This window comes from Heterodontus francisci, chromosome 27 (genome assembly GCF_036365525.1).
Source record: "Heterodontus francisci isolate sHetFra1 chromosome 27, sHetFra1.hap1, whole genome shotgun sequence".
In the NCBI taxonomy this organism is placed as follows: Eukaryota; Metazoa; Chordata; class Chondrichthyes; order Heterodontiformes; family Heterodontidae; genus Heterodontus; species Heterodontus francisci.
In genome coordinates, this window is record NC_090397.1 from 68,864,950 (window position 1) to 68,883,696 (window position 18,747).

At 44.3% G+C, this 18,747-nt stretch overlaps 1 protein-coding gene across 1 annotated transcript in view; it reads right to left on the bottom strand.

Annotated features, from left to right (window-relative positions):
* Positions 1-479: 479 nt before the first annotated feature.
* ccdc3a (coiled-coil domain containing 3a) overlaps positions 480-18,747 on the bottom strand; it is an 80,440-nt gene continuing 62,172 nt past the window's right edge. Inside the window, exon 3 of the mRNA XM_068059794.1 lies at positions 480-1,415. Coding sequence (XP_067915895.1) covers positions 1,164-1,415 — 252 coding nt within the window. The 3' untranslated portion in view covers positions 480-1,163. The remainder of the gene's footprint in view (positions 1,416-18,747) is intronic.

The window sequence follows — 18,747 nt, forward strand, 5'->3', positions numbered from 1 at the left end:
ACATGAACCCTTTGAAGTTCACAAAGGAATTTTGTGCATGGGTTGCAGAACACCAGGCAAGCAATTAGACCACACAACCAAACATTAAAGTGTAGCAGCTGTCAAAGCAAATAGTTTCAACTGTTTAATCATTTTTGTTCTCTGGCAATATGTATAAGCCCTCGCACTTCCAATACTTTTGTTCAAACCAAAAACATGATACAATGGCAAAACGTTATGCCGGCAACATTTGTACTGTCAAAGAAGAATTGAAATAATCTGTAATGTTTGGACTAAGTTGTCAATAACCAATCAGATTGAAGGGCATGAATATAAATTAAACTATTTATGACCACAAAGGTGTCAGGAGAATATTTCACCAATCTTATTCGCAATCTGTGAAATTTCCTGTGGTTGTTCTTTACAGATTTTGTACACCTGGGATTGATAGCTTGAAATGAGAAAGCAAAAGCTTATATTATCCATCAGAAACAAAATAATTAGCAAAGTATATATTTTTATTGAAATATATAGAAAACATCCTACAAATGGTTGAGAAAACAGATACAGACCGTGATTTTGAAACTGTCTAGACTCAGTAATACTTGATACTAATGAACAAGATAACTTTTCAATTATAGGTTTGCCTTCAAAAATTATATATGATGTAAATGTGTCAAAAAAAGTTTGTAGATGACTGGAGGGTCATGCATTTTGCAGCATACCTGCCGTACTGTTGCTCACACAAAAGATCTATGGGTTTCCATTTTGAAAAGCACTTAATGAATGAATATTGTCTGCTTCCATACTAGCAATTATGTTGTTAATTATGGTGTCATTTACTTCTTAATTACAAGAATAAAACACAGACAATTCTCAAAAGGAAACACTGCAGCTAAAGCAAGAAATACTTATCACATATTGGCCTAAATAAAATGATTAATACTGTGCGCAGTAACATTTTCCAATTTTCCTCTTCTCTCCTTAAACAAAGTGATGAGACTATAAAACTATTCATAAATGGCTTGGGGGACCTAATGGCCTTCGGCGAACATCACTGACATGTGTACAGTGATTGAACTAACTGAAGTGCCCAGCACCTCCTGTGTTAGCTCATTGAGTAAATTACAAGACAAGCAAAAGTAATTTGTAACAAATCCAGTGCCTTGTACACTGCCTGTGTGTTATGCTTTGAGAACAGCCACATTAGAGTCTGGTTTGGCATAATGTGGGCTTGATGTTTTCTCCAGTAGTTTTTTGTTTAGTTGCTCCATGCGACGGCTGTTCTTCTTCACCTGCCGCAGGGTGCGTTTCACTCTCTTAACCTTGTCCTTCAATTGCTTGTTGCGACTTTCCAACATGGCAACCCGATTGATCAATTTCTTCACTCTGTCTTCCTCTTCAAACAATGCCTTCTGCACCGTGGAACACATGAGCTGCAAAAGGAACAGAGATTTAATGCCTTTTCTTTTTGTTATTGCTTTATTTGACATGTAGGAAACAGCATAGTCCTGGTTCAACTCCAACTCAATAAATAGGCAATGCTTTCAGTATATGAGGTAGACATGTAATTTTCCAGCTGAGTTGTGCTGCCTGTAAATGTGTTGAATATCATTTTCGCAGATCTGAGATTGATAGATTTTTGTTAACCGAAGGTATTAAGGGAGATGCGGCAAAGAGTGGGTATATGGAGTTAGGTCACAGATCAACCATGCACTCCTTGAGTGCCGGAACAAGCTGGAAAGGCTAAATGGCCTCTTCCTGTTCCTATGTTCCTTTCCCCTTTTCACTTAAGACTTTTTCCATCTTGTCTTCTCCTCTCTTGAACGGATTGACTCCTTGCTGAGGTAAAAGAACAAAAATTACTATTGGGAATATCACTGCATGGCCTCTTAGTACATTTGCATCAAACTCATCTGCTATTTTATGAGTGATGTCAATTCATTTATCTTAAATGGGTTAACAACACAGTAAAAATAGCAGAGAGAGGAATTTGATACAAGCTTGTTAACTGTTCATATGATAACATCACCAACAGCAATTTCAATCCTCTGGTTTCACCATCGCCATTTGCATTCCACCAAAAGGACCACACTGAATAATGGGTAGTTAACAACAGTGGTGGTGCAGTTGTTAGCACCACAGCTTCACAGCTCCAGCAACCTGGGTTCGGTTCTAGGTACTGCCTGTGCAGAGTTTGTAAGTTCTCCCTGTGACCTGCGTGGGTTTGCTCTGGTTTCCTCCCACATGCCAAAGACTTGCAGGTTGATAGGTAAACTGGCCATTGTAAATTGCCCCTACTGTAGGTAGGTGGTAGGAGAATTGAGGGAAGGTGGGGAATGTGAGAGGGAAATAGGATTGGTATAAATGGATGGTTGATGGTTGGCACAGACTTGGTGGGCCGAAGGGCTTATTTCAATGCTGTATCTCTCTATGACAGATATCAGTGGGTTTTCTGACGGTGGGGGGGATGCACATGACAGCTCACTTGTATCCTGCCCTCACCTGATGCCCCCATAGGTGTGCTTCCACTGAGGGCTATTGGTACAGGCTCTGATTCTGTCCTTCCTAAACCAGTGGCCAAATGTCATGACCTTACCACCACCCTGTGAGATCAACTAACTCAGCACAGACTGAGGATTAGACCTGGGATTTCTAGTAGAACTCAGCTACTCACTGAGGGCTATTCGAAAAGTGGCAAAGGCTTCTATTTGTTTTTTTAAAGAGTTCTTTAACCCCCCCCCCCCCCCCTTCCACTTCCAATCAAACCAATCCAACTTCTGGCTTTTCCATAGATGCTGTCAATTTTGTTGCATTTTATGTAAAGTAACCTTTACAAACTAAATGACAGGATTATTAAAATAATCATAATTTACTTTTTGGCCTAAAGCATCATTTGCAGGCAGTGTCTGATCTGACCTAGCAAAGAACACCAAGCACTTCTGTGAGTTTAACAGGTAATTAATCAGCAATAATGGAACAATATTAGAAATACTGGAACAGGCGGCTGAAAGAAGCAATAGAGGATAAACGGTTGGTTTTGCAGCCATTACTCAGAGTCCTAAATAGTGCATTGTCATCCAGGTGGGAGAACAAGAGACATGCAGGTGGAAAAACATCTGAAAAGAGGGAGAAATCAACCAGGAACAAATGTCGCAGGAAAGATTTGAATGGACATCTTACAGAGAGAGTTTTGAGAGTTCTAGATTAATCTACAAGATCTACTGTAGCAACCCCCTGGGAAGAATAGATTGGATATGTCAAAAACTTGCTAGAACCATGTAGAGCTGAGGGGTTCAGAGTTCACCTGGACAAAAACTGGAGCAGGGTGAAGCAGTTGAGGTGAGGTGGGCTTCAGACTGCTGCCTTAGCAGAGAAGGTAAACAAGAGAGGATTGAAACTAGTGTGGTGGGTTGGGGTGGGGAGGTGCAGGCGGGTTACGATAGCAAAAAGATTAAATCAGGGAAGGACTTGGGACGGTGCAGTGGCGCAGTGGTTAGCACCGCAGCCTCACAGCTCCAGCGACCCAGGTTCAGTGCTGGGTACTGCCTGTGCAGAGTTTGCAAGTTCTCCCTGTGACCGCGTGGGTTTCCGCCGGGTGCTCCGGTTTCCTCCCACAGCCAAAGACTTGCAGGTTGATAGGTAAATTGGCCATTGTAAATTGCCCCTAGTGTAGGTAGGTGGTAGGAGAATGGTGGGGATGTGGTAGGGAATATGGGATTAATGTAGGATTAGTATAAATGGGTGGTTGTTGGTTGGCATAGACTCTAAGGGCCTGTTTCAGTACTGTATCTCTCTATGACTGTTTTGAGAAATAGGCTTAAACATATTTATGCAATTGCAGGGAGCATCAGAATGAAAAGTTTTGGAATATACTGGTAATTCAATTGGAAATTGTGCAAAATGAAACACTTCCTGTGTTGTTCGAATGGCAGAGATTTTGTAGGCAGCAGCAAAGCGAGAACTTGAACTCTCTCAACGTGTAATTAATTGCAATGTAGTTTGATGGGGATTCCCATGTGGAGCTGCAGTGATGTCATCAAGCTGTCTAAGCAGCCAACCACATTAAAAAGTTCTCACAAAAAGCCAACAAGGAAATGAAAAACACTAATAATCAAATCACCTTCTAAGATCTTTTACAGAGAACGAGATAAAGTTTGAGACATACGCACTGGGTTAAGGTCAAAACAGAAAGGTCATGAACAAATGTTACAATAGTTCTAACAATTTTTAAAAATCTAATTTAGAAAATCTAGTAATCAATCATAATGGAGATATGTAACAATATTGCACAAATATAAAACATTTTTTTCAGGGCCAGATTGGATGTTCAGCAGTAGCTGTTACGAAGATCACCTTTAAAATCCAGTTACACCTCATCGATTAAGCTTAACTTTCTATGGGGTTTCAAATAGTACAATGAGAGGGGAAAAGAGGAATTTCTCACCACATCGATTGATTTCACTGATTACTGGCTCTGGGTGGGGTGTTGGGGATCCACAGTGCAGCTTGTGGTGGAGCAGTGAATGACAGATCGCAACTTCAGGATTTCTGAGTTGAGCTGCTCATGTGCTAAATCCTGAAGTTGCAGTCAAATCAGAGGGTGAATGATGGCGAATGTGGACAGTTTGCCATTTTTTTAAAAACGCAAATTCCGGGCCAGGCTAAAGATAATTTCAAATTAATGGAAGTAGATAGTAAAACGTTTTGCAAGTATAAACCTAAAAAGGTAGGTGGAGATGTTGCATTACTCATTAGAAATCCATGTGAAGTGACATCAAGGAGTTTTGCTCCTGTGACATCTGAATGTAAAAACCTAGGATTATCAATTCTTTCTTACAGTATTGTAAGGGGACAAAATGTCTGTTTTAAAGATGCCTTTAACCAAGAGTGGCAATGCACCCCAAGAAAAAGTGGCAGGTACCCAATATATTGCATCACTAGGCCACCATTAGTCAAAGTCACATGTGTAACATTGCTTTGTAGAGTTGTTAGAACCAAGTAGTTCCACATACCACAAGTATTCAATCAAAGGTTTACAGGGAGTTAGAAGGTTACTTTTACAGCAATAAATAGGATAAATGTCAGCTGGTTGGTTTCAGTGTGCAAGGACATACCCCAATGTCATTTCCCCTTCCCTTAACAATTGTAAAATGTCATCTTGTGAAGGGGAAACAAGTGCAATTTCGACATTGCTCTCAGTCAGTGTGGCTATGCTTCTTCAACAATATTCAATTCAATTAAGTTTTACTATCACCAAAATTCCTGATAGTTCTGTGATGTAGCTGTTGTCAGACTCAAGAAAATATTGTCAGTGAAACTTAAAAATTGTTGGATAACATTCTTGCCAGCTTAAATGTTCTGTAGGCATTGAGAACAATCAAAAGCAGTGGTCTCAAATTCAATATTATGAGGTACATTTTTAATGGTTTGCAGATTTATTAAATGACTAGTGAATTGTTCTAATTTAAAACTAAATTAGATGATGAAATATTGTACTATTCAAATTTCAATTCAAGTTTCAAGCCATAAGCTAATTGTAAAAATAGGCAACACATAAATTATTTGCAACAAATAGAAGTGCTGCACCTCTGTAATTTATCATGTTGTTTTAAATTTTTTAACCAATGATAGTTATTGGTACTGAAGAAGAAATGAACATTGGCTGCATAAATTCATCACTTCCACATGGTTCATCAGCAACTCTAGTCTTACTATTTAATCTCTGGAGGCAAAGTTCTGCAATAGAATTGATGCATAAAGCTTATGAATAAAAAACACTGACTATCCTCACATTTCCACTATTAGGTCCACTACTCCTCCCAATCCCGCCTAACATTCCAATCTCCACTTTTGCATCCAATGGGGAACGGAGCTCCCAAACAAATCTTTGAGTAGAGGTTTTTAAAGAATTTAATTGAGGATGTACCAACTGCTCTTGCTGACCTTTCCTACCTTTTGGGGGGAAATCACTTCTCACAATCCCTAGGTTCATTGATTCTTGCACCTATATGATCTGTGTCTTTTAGCATTTTAAATCGTCTTTTCTCCAATAAAATAAATTAAGCTTTGTGACTGTCCTCATTAATTGGCACCTCAACTCCTGGCAGCATCATGCATATCAAACTATGGAACTCGGAAAAGTTGACAAAAAACTGACAGAGCCCCCCCCCCCCCCCCCAAAAATGGCAATTCAAAAATAGCTCTGAATAAATGCCTATGACATATGAAAACAAGTACCACTGAAAGTGCAGTGAGACACAGGCATGTGACTTAAGCTGCAGGAATACATTCCTTCATTTAAATACTTGAAAGCCTGAAACGGAACACCAGTGCTGAAAGCAATAGATTTATTTTCTATGGCAGCCTGGGCACAGTATCCCTTCTCTAGTAATGCCAACCCCACCGTCTCATAAATCAGGAGACAAACTCTTAAAAATTGAGTGATTTGGTATAAAATCATGGGTTTCTATTTTTTTTAAACATAAATCAATATAAATCAACAGTGAGTATATAAACCTCAGTGGCTTATTTAATCTCTTAACAATCAGCACTCTTTATAAAAACTGATCACTGCATTTGAAAATGCTTTATAAAAACTTCTAAAAAAACAATCCTGTTATCCCTGCACATGTTAAAGAACGATCCACCCTTGCACCGCAGTGACCATTGGCTGAAACAGCTGACTCCTTGTAGGATGAAACTTAACCCACGTGCCAAGCTTAATGCATTAAAGATACATTTATCTACAGTGGAGTAACTATTATCACCTCCAAATCTGATTTATTGAAAATATGATAGTGAATAGTGGCAATAAGTAAAACAAACATATGAATAATAACTGACAGGTGAAGACCCTCTGATCCATCCAGCCTGTCCCACACAATTGCAATAACTGGTGTATCACTATATAGAGTCGTGGGAAGAATTTTATACAGCACTCAACGTCGGGTGGTGGGGTCGGGTGTTCATGAAGATCGCTACAGATGAGGCCCGCCATCGACCCCGACCCCAGCAGAGCTCGGCCCGATCTCAATGGAGGCGGCGAGGCCTCGTGGCGGCCCATCCCCTGCCTCTCGGTGATGGGACCACGATCTCCATATGTAAATAAATTAAACTACCTGAATTAATGAAGGTCCCGTCGCCTCCTGATTTGCCGCACCGATCTTCATTCTGGCGGCCGGCACTGCCGCACCTTTGAATCCCCATCTGGGGAAACGAGGCACGACACCTGTGGGGAGGAGGAGGTAATTTTCTCAGTGTGGGAGAGGGTGAGTGGGGTCAAACTCACCTGATTGGTCAAGGGGGTGATGGGAAGGGGTAAAGGACAAAGGTTCTGAACTTTGAGAGGCGGGGGGGGAAGGTCATATATTCACGGTAGGTATTCCGGGGGGAAGGGCAGGAATGATGTGTAATGCCATTGGCGGGAGTGGGAGAGGGCAAGGAAAGATGTTTTTGTTCATTTTTATTAACTGTAACCTAACTGGCTCTTTAAAAATTTCACTTGTCATTTAGGGCTCTAAGCCCATTAAAAATAGCGCTGATGCTTGTGCAGTGGCGCCGGATGCCGTTGTCGGGGACAGCTCGCCCGCCCCCCCTCCACATCAGGAAAAGCAGCCGCCTCGGCCATGCTAATGAGCTGCCGTATTTGGGGGGCCTGCCGACATGGACCCCGTGTGTGCGGGCCGCCATTTTTCTCACCCGCCGCCTATTTCGGCAGCAGGCCTATAGAATCCAGGCCATAGAGCCATTTGTGGCACAGAAGGAGGCTATTTGGCCTATTGAGCCCATGCTCCCCACCCATAAATTGTAAAACTGTCAATTATTTCGTTAATCAGTTTTAACCATTATTTTCATTTGCAATATTTGAAATAATTTAATATAAAGTTGTCATCCAGAATAATAGATACTTAATAAACAGTACAATTGTGCTGCTCTTTCAGTACTACTTGACCATAATTCGCAATCCCACAGTACTCCTTATGCAAGAACACACCTCAAAGTGCTTTATATCGAAGACTGGAAAACAGTGGATGCTTAGAAAGTTTAAAAGTAGAGTGGGTTGGGAAATGAAAGGTACAATTGAAGAAAAGCATTTTAGGGAATTTTTCTTAACAGCAGGGAGGGTGGAGAGAGTTGAAGAGTGCATGCTTTGGAATGTTCAGTGGTCACGAAAGGCACTACGTAAATGCAAGCCTTTCTCTTCTTTCCTCTCTTTTAAGAAGATGCCAGCAGCAGCTTTGGGATCTTGCAGAGCTGCTCTCTATAAGCAAGGTGCCGGTCAGCAGACAGACAGTGAGCAACCCCACTCCCCAAATAAATGTCAGCAACAGCAAAATTGAGAGATTTCACAGTCCTCTTGTGAGATCGCGAGGGGCACTGAATTTAGCTGAGAATTTGGGGGAGTCTAAGGTTAAGGGGCATAGTCTACAAATTACAGTCCGACCTTCCAGGAACGAAATTAGGAAACACTTCGACATTTTAATTCTGAGTTTGATAGATTTCTGTTAATCAAAGTTATTAAGCGACATAGAACTAAGGCATGTATATGGAGTTAGATCACAGATCAGCCATGATCTCACTGAATGGCAGAGCAGGTCGAGGGGCTGAATGGCCTCCTCCTGTTCCTATGTTCCTAAATCACATCTCTCAAGGGGAGGCAGTGGCGTAGTGGTATTGTCACTGGACTAGTAACCCAGAGACCCAGGGTATTCCACAGCAGAAGGTGGAATTTGAATTCAATTAATAAATCTGGAATTAAAAAGCTAGTCTAATGATGGCCATGAAACCATTGTTGATTGTTGTAAAAACCCATCTGGTTCACGAATGTCCTTCAGGGAAGGAAATCTGCTGTCCTTACCTGGTCTGACCTACATGTGACTCCAGACCCACAGCAATGTGGTTGACTCTTAACTGCCCTCTGAAATGGCCTAGCAAGCCACTAAGTTGTATCTAACTGCTACAAAGTCAATAAAAAGGAATGAAACCGGACGGACCACCCGGCATCGACCTAGGCACTGGAAACGACAACGGCAAACCCAGCCCTGTCAACCCTGCAAAGTCCTCCTTACTAACATCTGGGGGCTTGTGCCAAAGTGGGGAGAGCTGACCCACAGACCAGTCAAGCAACAGCCTGACATAGTCATACTCACGGAATCATACCTTACAGACAATGTTCCAGACACTGCCATCACCATCCCCGGGTATGTATTGTCCCACCGGCAGGACAGACCCACCAGAGGTGGTGGCACAGTGGTATACAGTTGGGAGGGAGTTGCCCTGGGAGTCCTCAACATCGACTCCGGACCCCATGAAGTCTCATGGCATCAGGTCAAACATGGACAAGGAAACCTCCTGCTGATTACCACCTACTGCCCTTCCTCAGCTGATGAATCAGTACTCCTCCATGTTGAACAGCACTTGGAGGAAGCACTGAGGGTGGCGAGGGCACAAAATGTACTCTGGGTGGGGGACTTCAATGTCCATCACCAAGAGTGGCTTGGTAGCACTACTGCTGGCCGAGTCCTAAAGGACATATCTGCTAGACTGGGTATGCGGCAGGTGGTGAGGGAACCAACAAGAGGGGAAAACATACCTGAACTCATCCTCACCAACCTGCCTGCCGCAGATGCATCTGTCCATGACTGTATTGGTAGGAGTGACCACCACACAGTCCTAGTGGAGACAAAGTCCCGCCTTCACATTGAGGATACCCTCCATCATGTTGTGTGGCACTACTACCGTGCTAAATGGGATAGATTTCGAACAGATCTGGCAATGCAAAACTGGGCATCCATGAGGCACTGTGGGCCATCAGCAGCAGCAGAATTGTACTCAACCACAATCTGTAACCTCATGGCCCGGCATATCCCCAACTCTACCATTATCATCAAGCCAGGAGACCAACCCTGGTTCAATGAAGAGTGCAGGGGGGCATGCCAGGAGCAGCACCAGGCATACCTCAAAATGAGGTGTCAACCTGGTGAAGCTATAACACAGGACTATCTGCGTGCCAAACTGCGTAAGCAGCATGCGATAGACAGAGCTAAACAATCCCATAACCAACAGATCAGATCTAAGCTCTGCAGTCCTGCCACATCCAGCCGTAAATGGTGGTGGACAATTAAACAACTAACTGGAAGAGGTGGCTCCACAAATATCCCCATCCTCAATGATGGGGGAGCCCAGCAAATCAGTGCGAAAGATAAGGCTGAAGCATTTGCAACAATCTTCAGCCAGAAGTGCCGAGTTAATGATTCATCTCGGCCTCCTCCTGAAGTCCCCAGCATCACAGATGCCAGACTTCAGCCAATTCGATTCACTCCGCGTGATATCAAGAAATGACTGAAGGCACTGGATACTGCAAAGGCTATGGGTCCTGACAACATTCCGGCAATAGCACTGAAGACCTGTGCTCCAGAACTTGCTGTGCCCCTAGCCAAGCTGTTCCAGTACAGCTACAACACTGGCATCTACCCTGCAATGTGGAAACTTGCCCAGATATGTCCTGTACACAAAAAGCAGGAAATGTCCAACCCGGCCAATTACCACCCCAGCAGCCTACTCTCAATCATCAGTAAAGTGATGGAAGGTGTCATCAATGGTGCCATCAAGCGGCACTTGCTTAGCAATAAGCTGCTCAGTGATGCTCAGTTTGGGTTCCGCCAGGGCCACTCAGCTCCTGACCTCATTACAGCCTTGCTTCAAACATGGACAAAAGAGCTGAACTCAAGAGGTGAGATGAGGGTGACTGCCCTCGACATCAAGGCAGCACTTGACAAAGTATGGTATCAAGGAGCCCTAGCAAAACTGAGGTCAATGGGAATCAGGGGGAAACCCTTCGCTAGCTGGAGTCATACCTAGCACAAAGGAAGATGGTTGTGGTTGTTGGAGGTCAGTCATCTGAGCTCCAGGACATCACTGCAGGAATTCCTCAGGGTAGTGTCCTAGGCCCAACCATCTTCAGCTGCTTCATCAATGACCTTCCTTCAATCATAAGGTCAGAAGTAGGGATGTTCGCTGACACAATGTTCAGCACCATTCGTGACTCCTCAGATACTGAAGCAGTCCATGTAGAAATGCAGCAAGACCTGGATATCCAGGCTTGGGCTGAGAAGTAGCAAGTAACATTCGTGCCAGGCAATGACCATCTCCAACAAGAGAGAATCTAACCATCTCCCCTTGACATTCAATGGCATTACCATCACTGAATCCCCCACTATCAACATCCTAGGGGCTACCATTGACCAGAAACTGTACTGGAGTAACCATATAAATACCGTGGCTACAAGAGAAGGTCAGACGTTAGGAATCCTGAGGAGAGTAACTCACCTCCTGACTCCCCAAAGCCTGTCCACCATCTACAAGGCACAAGTCAGGAGTGTGATGGAATACTCTCCACTTGCCTGGATGGGTGCAGCTCCAACAACACTCAAGAAGCTCGAAACCATCCAGGACAAAGCAGCCCGCTTGATTGGCCTGGCCAGCGACGCCCAAATCCAATGAATGAATAAAAAAAAAAATCAAACTGAAAAAGTTGGCATGTCTGCTACCCCTATGTCAGATACTGCTCCTGCTTCTCATCATTCTCTCCCCACCCCAACCTAGTGTGGCTCCTGACATACCCCTCTCTACCCCCTCCATAAAGTGCTGCTGCTGGTTTCTGCTCTCTTTTTGCACTCTTCAACCTCACCCACTGCTGTTGCTCACTTTACCTCTCTCACTCTCCCTCCCCTTTCTCAAGCACTCCAGCTGCTGGCATATCCTCTCTCTTCACACACAGCTCCAACCCCGCCTTCAAAAGTGTTGCTTTAATCCTTCTCCCTCCTCTTCCCTTCATTCTCCAAGTACTTCTCCAAAACTCCTGTCTCCTGGTACCTCTAGTGTGATTCATGCCACTTCACACTGAGTAGAATTCCCAAGCTAATGTGACCACTGGCAACAGTGCATTGTACTGTCAATCACAGTGGGTGTGCAGCACTTAGGGAGGGGCCTGGTCTATATTGATTTTTATCTCTGAATCTGGATACATAGATAAGGCTCCTCGAACCTTTAGTGTCCATGTTGGTATGTGTGGATCCTACATGTTGCTCTTATTGGAATGCTCTGCAACATATCAGCATCCTTTTGAAAACAGGGTGCCCTAAACTGCATTCCCATGCTCCAAATATGGCCATACTAGTTTCTTTTGCACAGTTAAAATAATTTCAAATGTCCTCAAGATATACCACAGTGTTTGACTTTCTTAATATCAGTTTCGCATGAGTTATATACACATGGTAACAAACAGTGCCACCACAACAGAAAATGTAATCAAAATCATAAGAAAAAGTCCTTATTACTTTCCATTTATCTGTTCTGGTGATGCTACAACGTCCCAGTTACTATCACATCTAAGTACTATGCTAATGTGTTGTAACAACACTCCACTTGGCTGCATAATTTTTCTCAAGGTCATTAAGCGATCCTTGTGATCCTTGTGACACATGTTGTCACTCTTCAGTGCCTCACAGTTAACTAACAACGTTGCATTGATTCACAGATCATGACCCTCATCTTTCACAGAGAGATAATCAAATGCTTTGGGTTCTTGAGCTGCCAGGGCCAGGGAATTGTACCTGGGAAGATTTCTGATCTGGCATGCACAGTGTGCAATGGAAAATTGAATGTGCATTCTCGAGTTTTCCTTACTTTACCTTTTGAGGAGACAAGGAGAAATCTTGGAGAATATGGTCCTCAGGCAATGACATGGGTTAAATGATGGAGCAAACAGGGTCTGGTTTGTGGAAGAAATTGCATTTTATCCTTCCACACTTCTTTATTTTCCCTCTTCAGGAATGAGGATTCATCCCCAAAATAGCCAAGTAACCACAGAACTTCAATTTTCTTCCCTTAAAAGATTAATAAATCATCACCTAAGTATTATATTTTCCTAAAATAGAGGGGGTAATGTTAACTTACATCACCAGGCCAAATACAGGTGACAGTGAATTGACAGTCTGCTTTACATCTCTTTCCTTTCCATTCAAGTCATTCGGAAGGAAATGCGGCCTGGTGTTAAAGGGCAGCTCTTGCACACTCCTATGTATAAACAGAGAAGCCTTCCATTGCTTGTAATCTGTCACAAGTTTCTCGCCTGTTGATAAAATTACTCCCACAGACATTTTTGATTTTTAAAATGTCCTTTAAAAATGAAGTAATCCACATTGTTCTTTTTTTAGACCAATCAATTTAAATTGTAATTACTGAACAGGTAAATATCTAATTTATACCTTTTGCACAGATTACAAGCAATGGACGCCTTCGCTGGTTGTACATAGGAGTCTGCAGGGGCAGAAAGATACACTGAGGTATATCTGGCTGGTCCTAAAGTCCAAAAAATAGATCATACTCTATGATAATCACCCATTCACTTTTTGCTAAAAGGCTACCCATTTCGCTCCTTGATTTTCCAGTGCCATCCAATTCCAGGCTGACAAGCACCTGAGATGCACCCATCATGTCACTTGTGCCCAAAAATTCCAACGCAGTCAACTCTGGAGGGCACCAGCACAATTGTAACACAGCCCATGCAACCTCAGGGCCTAAGGCAGCGGAATTGGGCTCCATGCCTACAACTGGTGCTGGTGCTACAGAAGCCCTGAGGCATAAAATGGCGTGGGCTGCATTGCTGACCACTTCCCTCGCGGCATCCCTATGCCAGGTGTGGCGGATAGTGACGTCAATTTGATACACTCCTTTCAAACTTGGACCACGCAGGTACAGTGAGCACCTGTGCCGATCACTCACAGCTGAACAAGCGTGAAGCTGCGCAAGGGCTCACTCCCCCAACTTGCGTTATTATAAGGGCCAGCCATCCAACTTGGGGGGTGAGGTGCTTTACACCTACTTCTGCTGTGGAGAAGTTTGCGGTAGTTCTGTGCCTTTTCTTTGATGTCGGTTGGTGAGCTGGTGCATCCAAATCAGGAAGGATAGCGGATTGTGTCACCTGTACTTTGCAAGAGGTATGGGGCTGTAGTTGGCATGCCTCTGGGTGTGCAACACAACCAAAAACTGGAGCAGAGGCTGCAGAGAGAGGAAGCTCTGTAAAGAGGGAAAAGGAAGAGGGCTCTGCACAGAAGGCCCTATCCAGACAGTAATGACAGTACTTCACATCCCTCCACCTAACCTAGGAGCAATATCTGAAGCAATTCATGTTCAAAAAGGTGGTGGTCACTGAACTGTGCCATGTTCTGCAACAGGACCTGCAGCCTCACACCAGTGCCAGGATGGTGCTGCCAGTGGTCGTAAAGGCCAAGTTGCATTAAACTTCTACACAACCAGATCATTCCAGGTGGGAGCAGGTGACATATCCAACATCTCCCAGTACGTTATCCATCACTGCATTCAGGAGGTGACAGAGGCCATATATGCAAAGAGAGGCAATTACATTGTGTTCTCTTTAAGCAGGAAGAATGGGGCACATGGCTTTGCCAGGATAGTTGGATTCCTGATGGTACAGGGAGCCATTGATTCCACGCATTTGGCTATGCGGGTCCCCCATGTCAACAAGGAGAGGTAAGTGACCTGTAAGGGCTACCGTTCCATCAATGTGCAGTTGGTGTGTGTGTGTTGGTGAATGCCTGCTATCCTGGCAGGAGCCACAATGTCTTCATCCTGAGGCAGTCTGCCATCCCTACTTACTGCCTTTGGGCCTCCAAGAGGAAGCAGAGGATGGGTGCTCAGGAAAAGGGATACCCCCTCTACACAGGGCTGATGACTCCCCTCCACCACCTGACCATGCGAGGACAATGGGGCATATAATGAAACCATGGAGCTACTAGGAACATCATGGGGCAGACAATCGGTGTGCGGTGTGCTAAAGCAACGCTTCTACTGCCTGGATCGCTTGGGGGCACTGTCCCCAGCCCCCCCTCACCCCCCCCCCTCATCCCCCGTGCCGCCCCCCCCCCACCCCCTGTACACACCAGAGCGTGTCTCCAAGATTGTCATGGTCTTCTGCGTCCTCCACAACATTGCCATCGTGAAAGCGCAGCCGTTGCCCCCAGGCATCGGAGGCCATTTTGGGAGGAGGAAGGGGGAAGGAAGAAGAGGAGGAGGGAGGGAGGATGTATCCGGGATGCCTTCGCTCCAGACAGGCTGTTCAAGAGCAGCTACTCAAACTCCACTTCCCATGTGGGAACATCCGTTCACCACCATGGCTCCACTATTCCCCACTTTACCATCCATCTGGGATGCCTCATCACAGCGTCTTTTTGGCCAAGATCCTGCAAAAAAAAGCCACCAACAATAACTTTACCATAATATCGTTACTGAAAAGCATATCCACTTGTACAAACAGAAATGAACTATTCACCCTTGTGCATTCCCTTAGTGCATGTCTTGTGGGTGCCTTTGCCTGGCCTAGTGTTCTTACGCAGTGCTACTCCAGTGACTGCAGCATGGTTGGTGAAAGGCTGTTGACTTTCACTGGAGGAGACTGCAGATGGCATTGCCTTCTTGTGGCACTGCTGCTATATCCTCGCGGCCAGGCTCCTTGCATTGACTTCCCTTGCCATTTGCACCCATTCTCTTCAGAGGGCAGTCCTTCATGGTCTTCTGGTCCTCTGCAGAAGCATGGACTCTATCTTCCTGTGTACCTCCATGTCTGAGGCCTCCAGCACCCATGAACCTGGGCAGCCTCTCTGCCCTGCTACTCTATTTTCTATTCAATTGCAGCCAGTTGCATTACTAGCAGTCAGCAGCAGCTTCCTTTTTTGTCAGTGCATCTCCCCTTTAAGAGGGACAGACTGCCTTTAAGAGCTGGGGGCTAGCTGGAAGACATGCTAGCCTCACACGCTGCTAGGCCCCCCCCTGTTGAGCATGCAGTCAGCCAGCAGCATTGGTTGAGCTCGGCTACATGCTACAATCAGGCGAATGAGGAGGCAGCACAAAGTTTGCACACTGCCTGTCTTATGGGACTGGGCACAGGCAGATCATGAATCATGCCTCTCCGTGCCAAGAATGAGTACAGACTAATTTTTTGCCCTGTGTGTTTCTTTGCTGTTCTCACAGCTTGGTAATAAAAGACCTGAATGTCAAAAATAAATCAAACTATCATTTCTAGCACTGAAGACTAACAGTCTTTGTTTGACTTAACTCCGAGGAATTACAGGAAGTTCCATTCCTTCCATTGAGAATTTGCTGGACTATTTTGTCCCAATTCATACAAGGGTTAAATAATCCACAAAAATGTTTGGCAGACGATCACATCTCAATCTCTGTGGGACATGAGTGCAGATTTATGACCAGTTTAATGCACACAAGCCTTATCCCTCATTCATAATTACTTTACTGAACCTGTTCTTCATGTGAACAATGTGGAGCCAGATTGCTAGCAACTTGCTGACTCTGCTGTCAGTGTAGTCACTTTGGATTTGTTCTTGCCTCACTCGCTAATGCGACCCAAGATCAATATGAAATCGCAAACAGCAAAAGACACTTATCAGGAACATGTAATGTTACTGGGGACGGAAAGAGAGCTGACCAACTACAAAATCTCAGAATATGCTCAGATTCTACCAATAACAGTGTATCTGTACCGTCCATCTCATAGATATCTCATAGAGTTATACAGCATAGAAACAGGCCCTTCGGCCTACCGCGTCCATGCCGACCATAATGTCTATCTATACTAATCCCACCTGCCTGCATTAATTCCATATCATAAGATCATAAGAACTAGGAGCAGGAGTAGGCCGTCCGGCCCCTCGAGCCTGCTCCGCCATTCAATAAGATCATGGCTGATCTTTTCGTGGACTCAGATCCACTTACCCGCGCTCTCACCGTATCCCTTAATTCCTTTATTGTTCAAAAAGATATCTACCTTAGCTTTAAAAACGTTTACTGAAGAAGCGTCAACTACTTCACTGGGCAAGGAATTCCATAGATTAACAACCCTCTGGGTGAAGAAGTTCCTTCTTAATTCAGTCCTAAATCTGCTCCCTCTAATCTTGAGGCTATGCCCTCTTGTCCTAGCTTCACCTGCCAGTGGAAAAATCCTCTCTACTTGTATCCCTTCATAATTTTATATGTTTCTATAAGATCCCCCCTCATTCTTCTGAATTCCAATGAATATAATCCCAATCTACTCAGTCTCTCCTCATAAGCCAACCCCCTCAACTCCGGAATCAACCTAGTGAACCTCCTCTGCACCCTCTCCAGTGCCAGTATATCCTTTCTCAAGTAAGGAGACCAAAACTGCACACAGTATTCCAGGTGCGGCCTCACCAGTACCTTATACAGCTGCAACATAACCTCTCTGCTTTTAAACTCAATCCCTTTAGCAATGAAGGACAAAATTCCATTTGCCTTCCTAATTACTTGCTGTACCTGCAGACCAACCTTCTGCGATTCATGCACAAGGACACCCAGGTCCCTCTGCATAGCAGCATGCTGCAACTTTTTACCATTCAAGTAATAATCCTTTTTACTGTTACTCCTACCAAAATGAATGACTTCACATTTATTAACATTGTATTCCATCTGCCAGACCTTTGCCCACTCACTCAATGTATCTATGTTCCTCTGCAAAGTTTCACAGTCATCTGCACACTTTGCTCTGCCACTCATCTTAGTGTCATCTGCAAACTTTGACACCCTACACGTGGTCCCCAACTCCAAATCATCTATATAAATTGTAAATAATTGCAGTCCCAACACCGATCCCTGAGGCACACCACTAGTGACTGATTGCCAACCAGAATAGCACTCATTTATCCCCACTCTCTGCTTCCTGTTAGTCAACCAATCCTCTATCCATGCTAATACTTTACCCCTAATCCCTCTATGCCTTGCTCATTCAAGTACCTGTCCAGATGCCTCTTAAATGTTGCTACTGTTCCTTCCTCCGCCACCTCCTCAGGCAGCTCATTCCAGATACCCACTATTCTTTGTGTGAAAAATTTACCCCTTTGATCCCCTTTAAACCTCCTCCCTCTCACCTTAAATCTATGCCCTCTAGTTTTACTCACTCCTACCATGGGCTATCCATCCTATCTATGCCTCTCATAATTTTATATACCATTATCATGTCCCCTCTTAGCCTCCTTCGCTCCAGGGAAAACAGGTGTAGTATTTTTAGAAATGCCATTTTTGAGAAGTTTTTAAGTGTGATATTCGAGACACTGCTATACCATGGTAGATGCAGGTTTGTACTCATGATTCCATGCACGATCAGTGTGACTTCACGCATTATCAATACTTGATCTCAGTCAAGTCATAGGGCGGAATACAGCAGGACAGATGCAAAACTCCAAAGCATCATGTGCAGAGGCGTAAAGAACAAGTCGTTTATCATCTGGTAATAATGCATATTATCCTTAAGGAAGGAACTGAAAATGTACTAATATTGAATGACAACTGTGTGCCTCTACTATGTGCACTTCAACAGCTAGATCTTTGATTTAAGAATTACTTCCTGGTAGGTCAGTGCAAATGGAAACATTGAAAAAAAATTACAGCACAGCAGGAGGCCATTCAGCCCATTGGGCTGGAATTTAAAGCCCCTCCACCATCGGGAACATTGGCGGGGGGTGGGCCAATGAACATCGGTGCAGTGGAGGCCCACCACCGGCCCAACGGCGACAGACCCCATGCCGATCTCGGCGGCGGTGGCGAGGCCTCGTGGCGGCTGCCCTGCTGCTAGGCGACATGACCCCCATTTAAATATGGAAAGTACTTTACATACCTGAATTAATGAGGGTCCCGTCACCTCCTAAATCGCCGCAC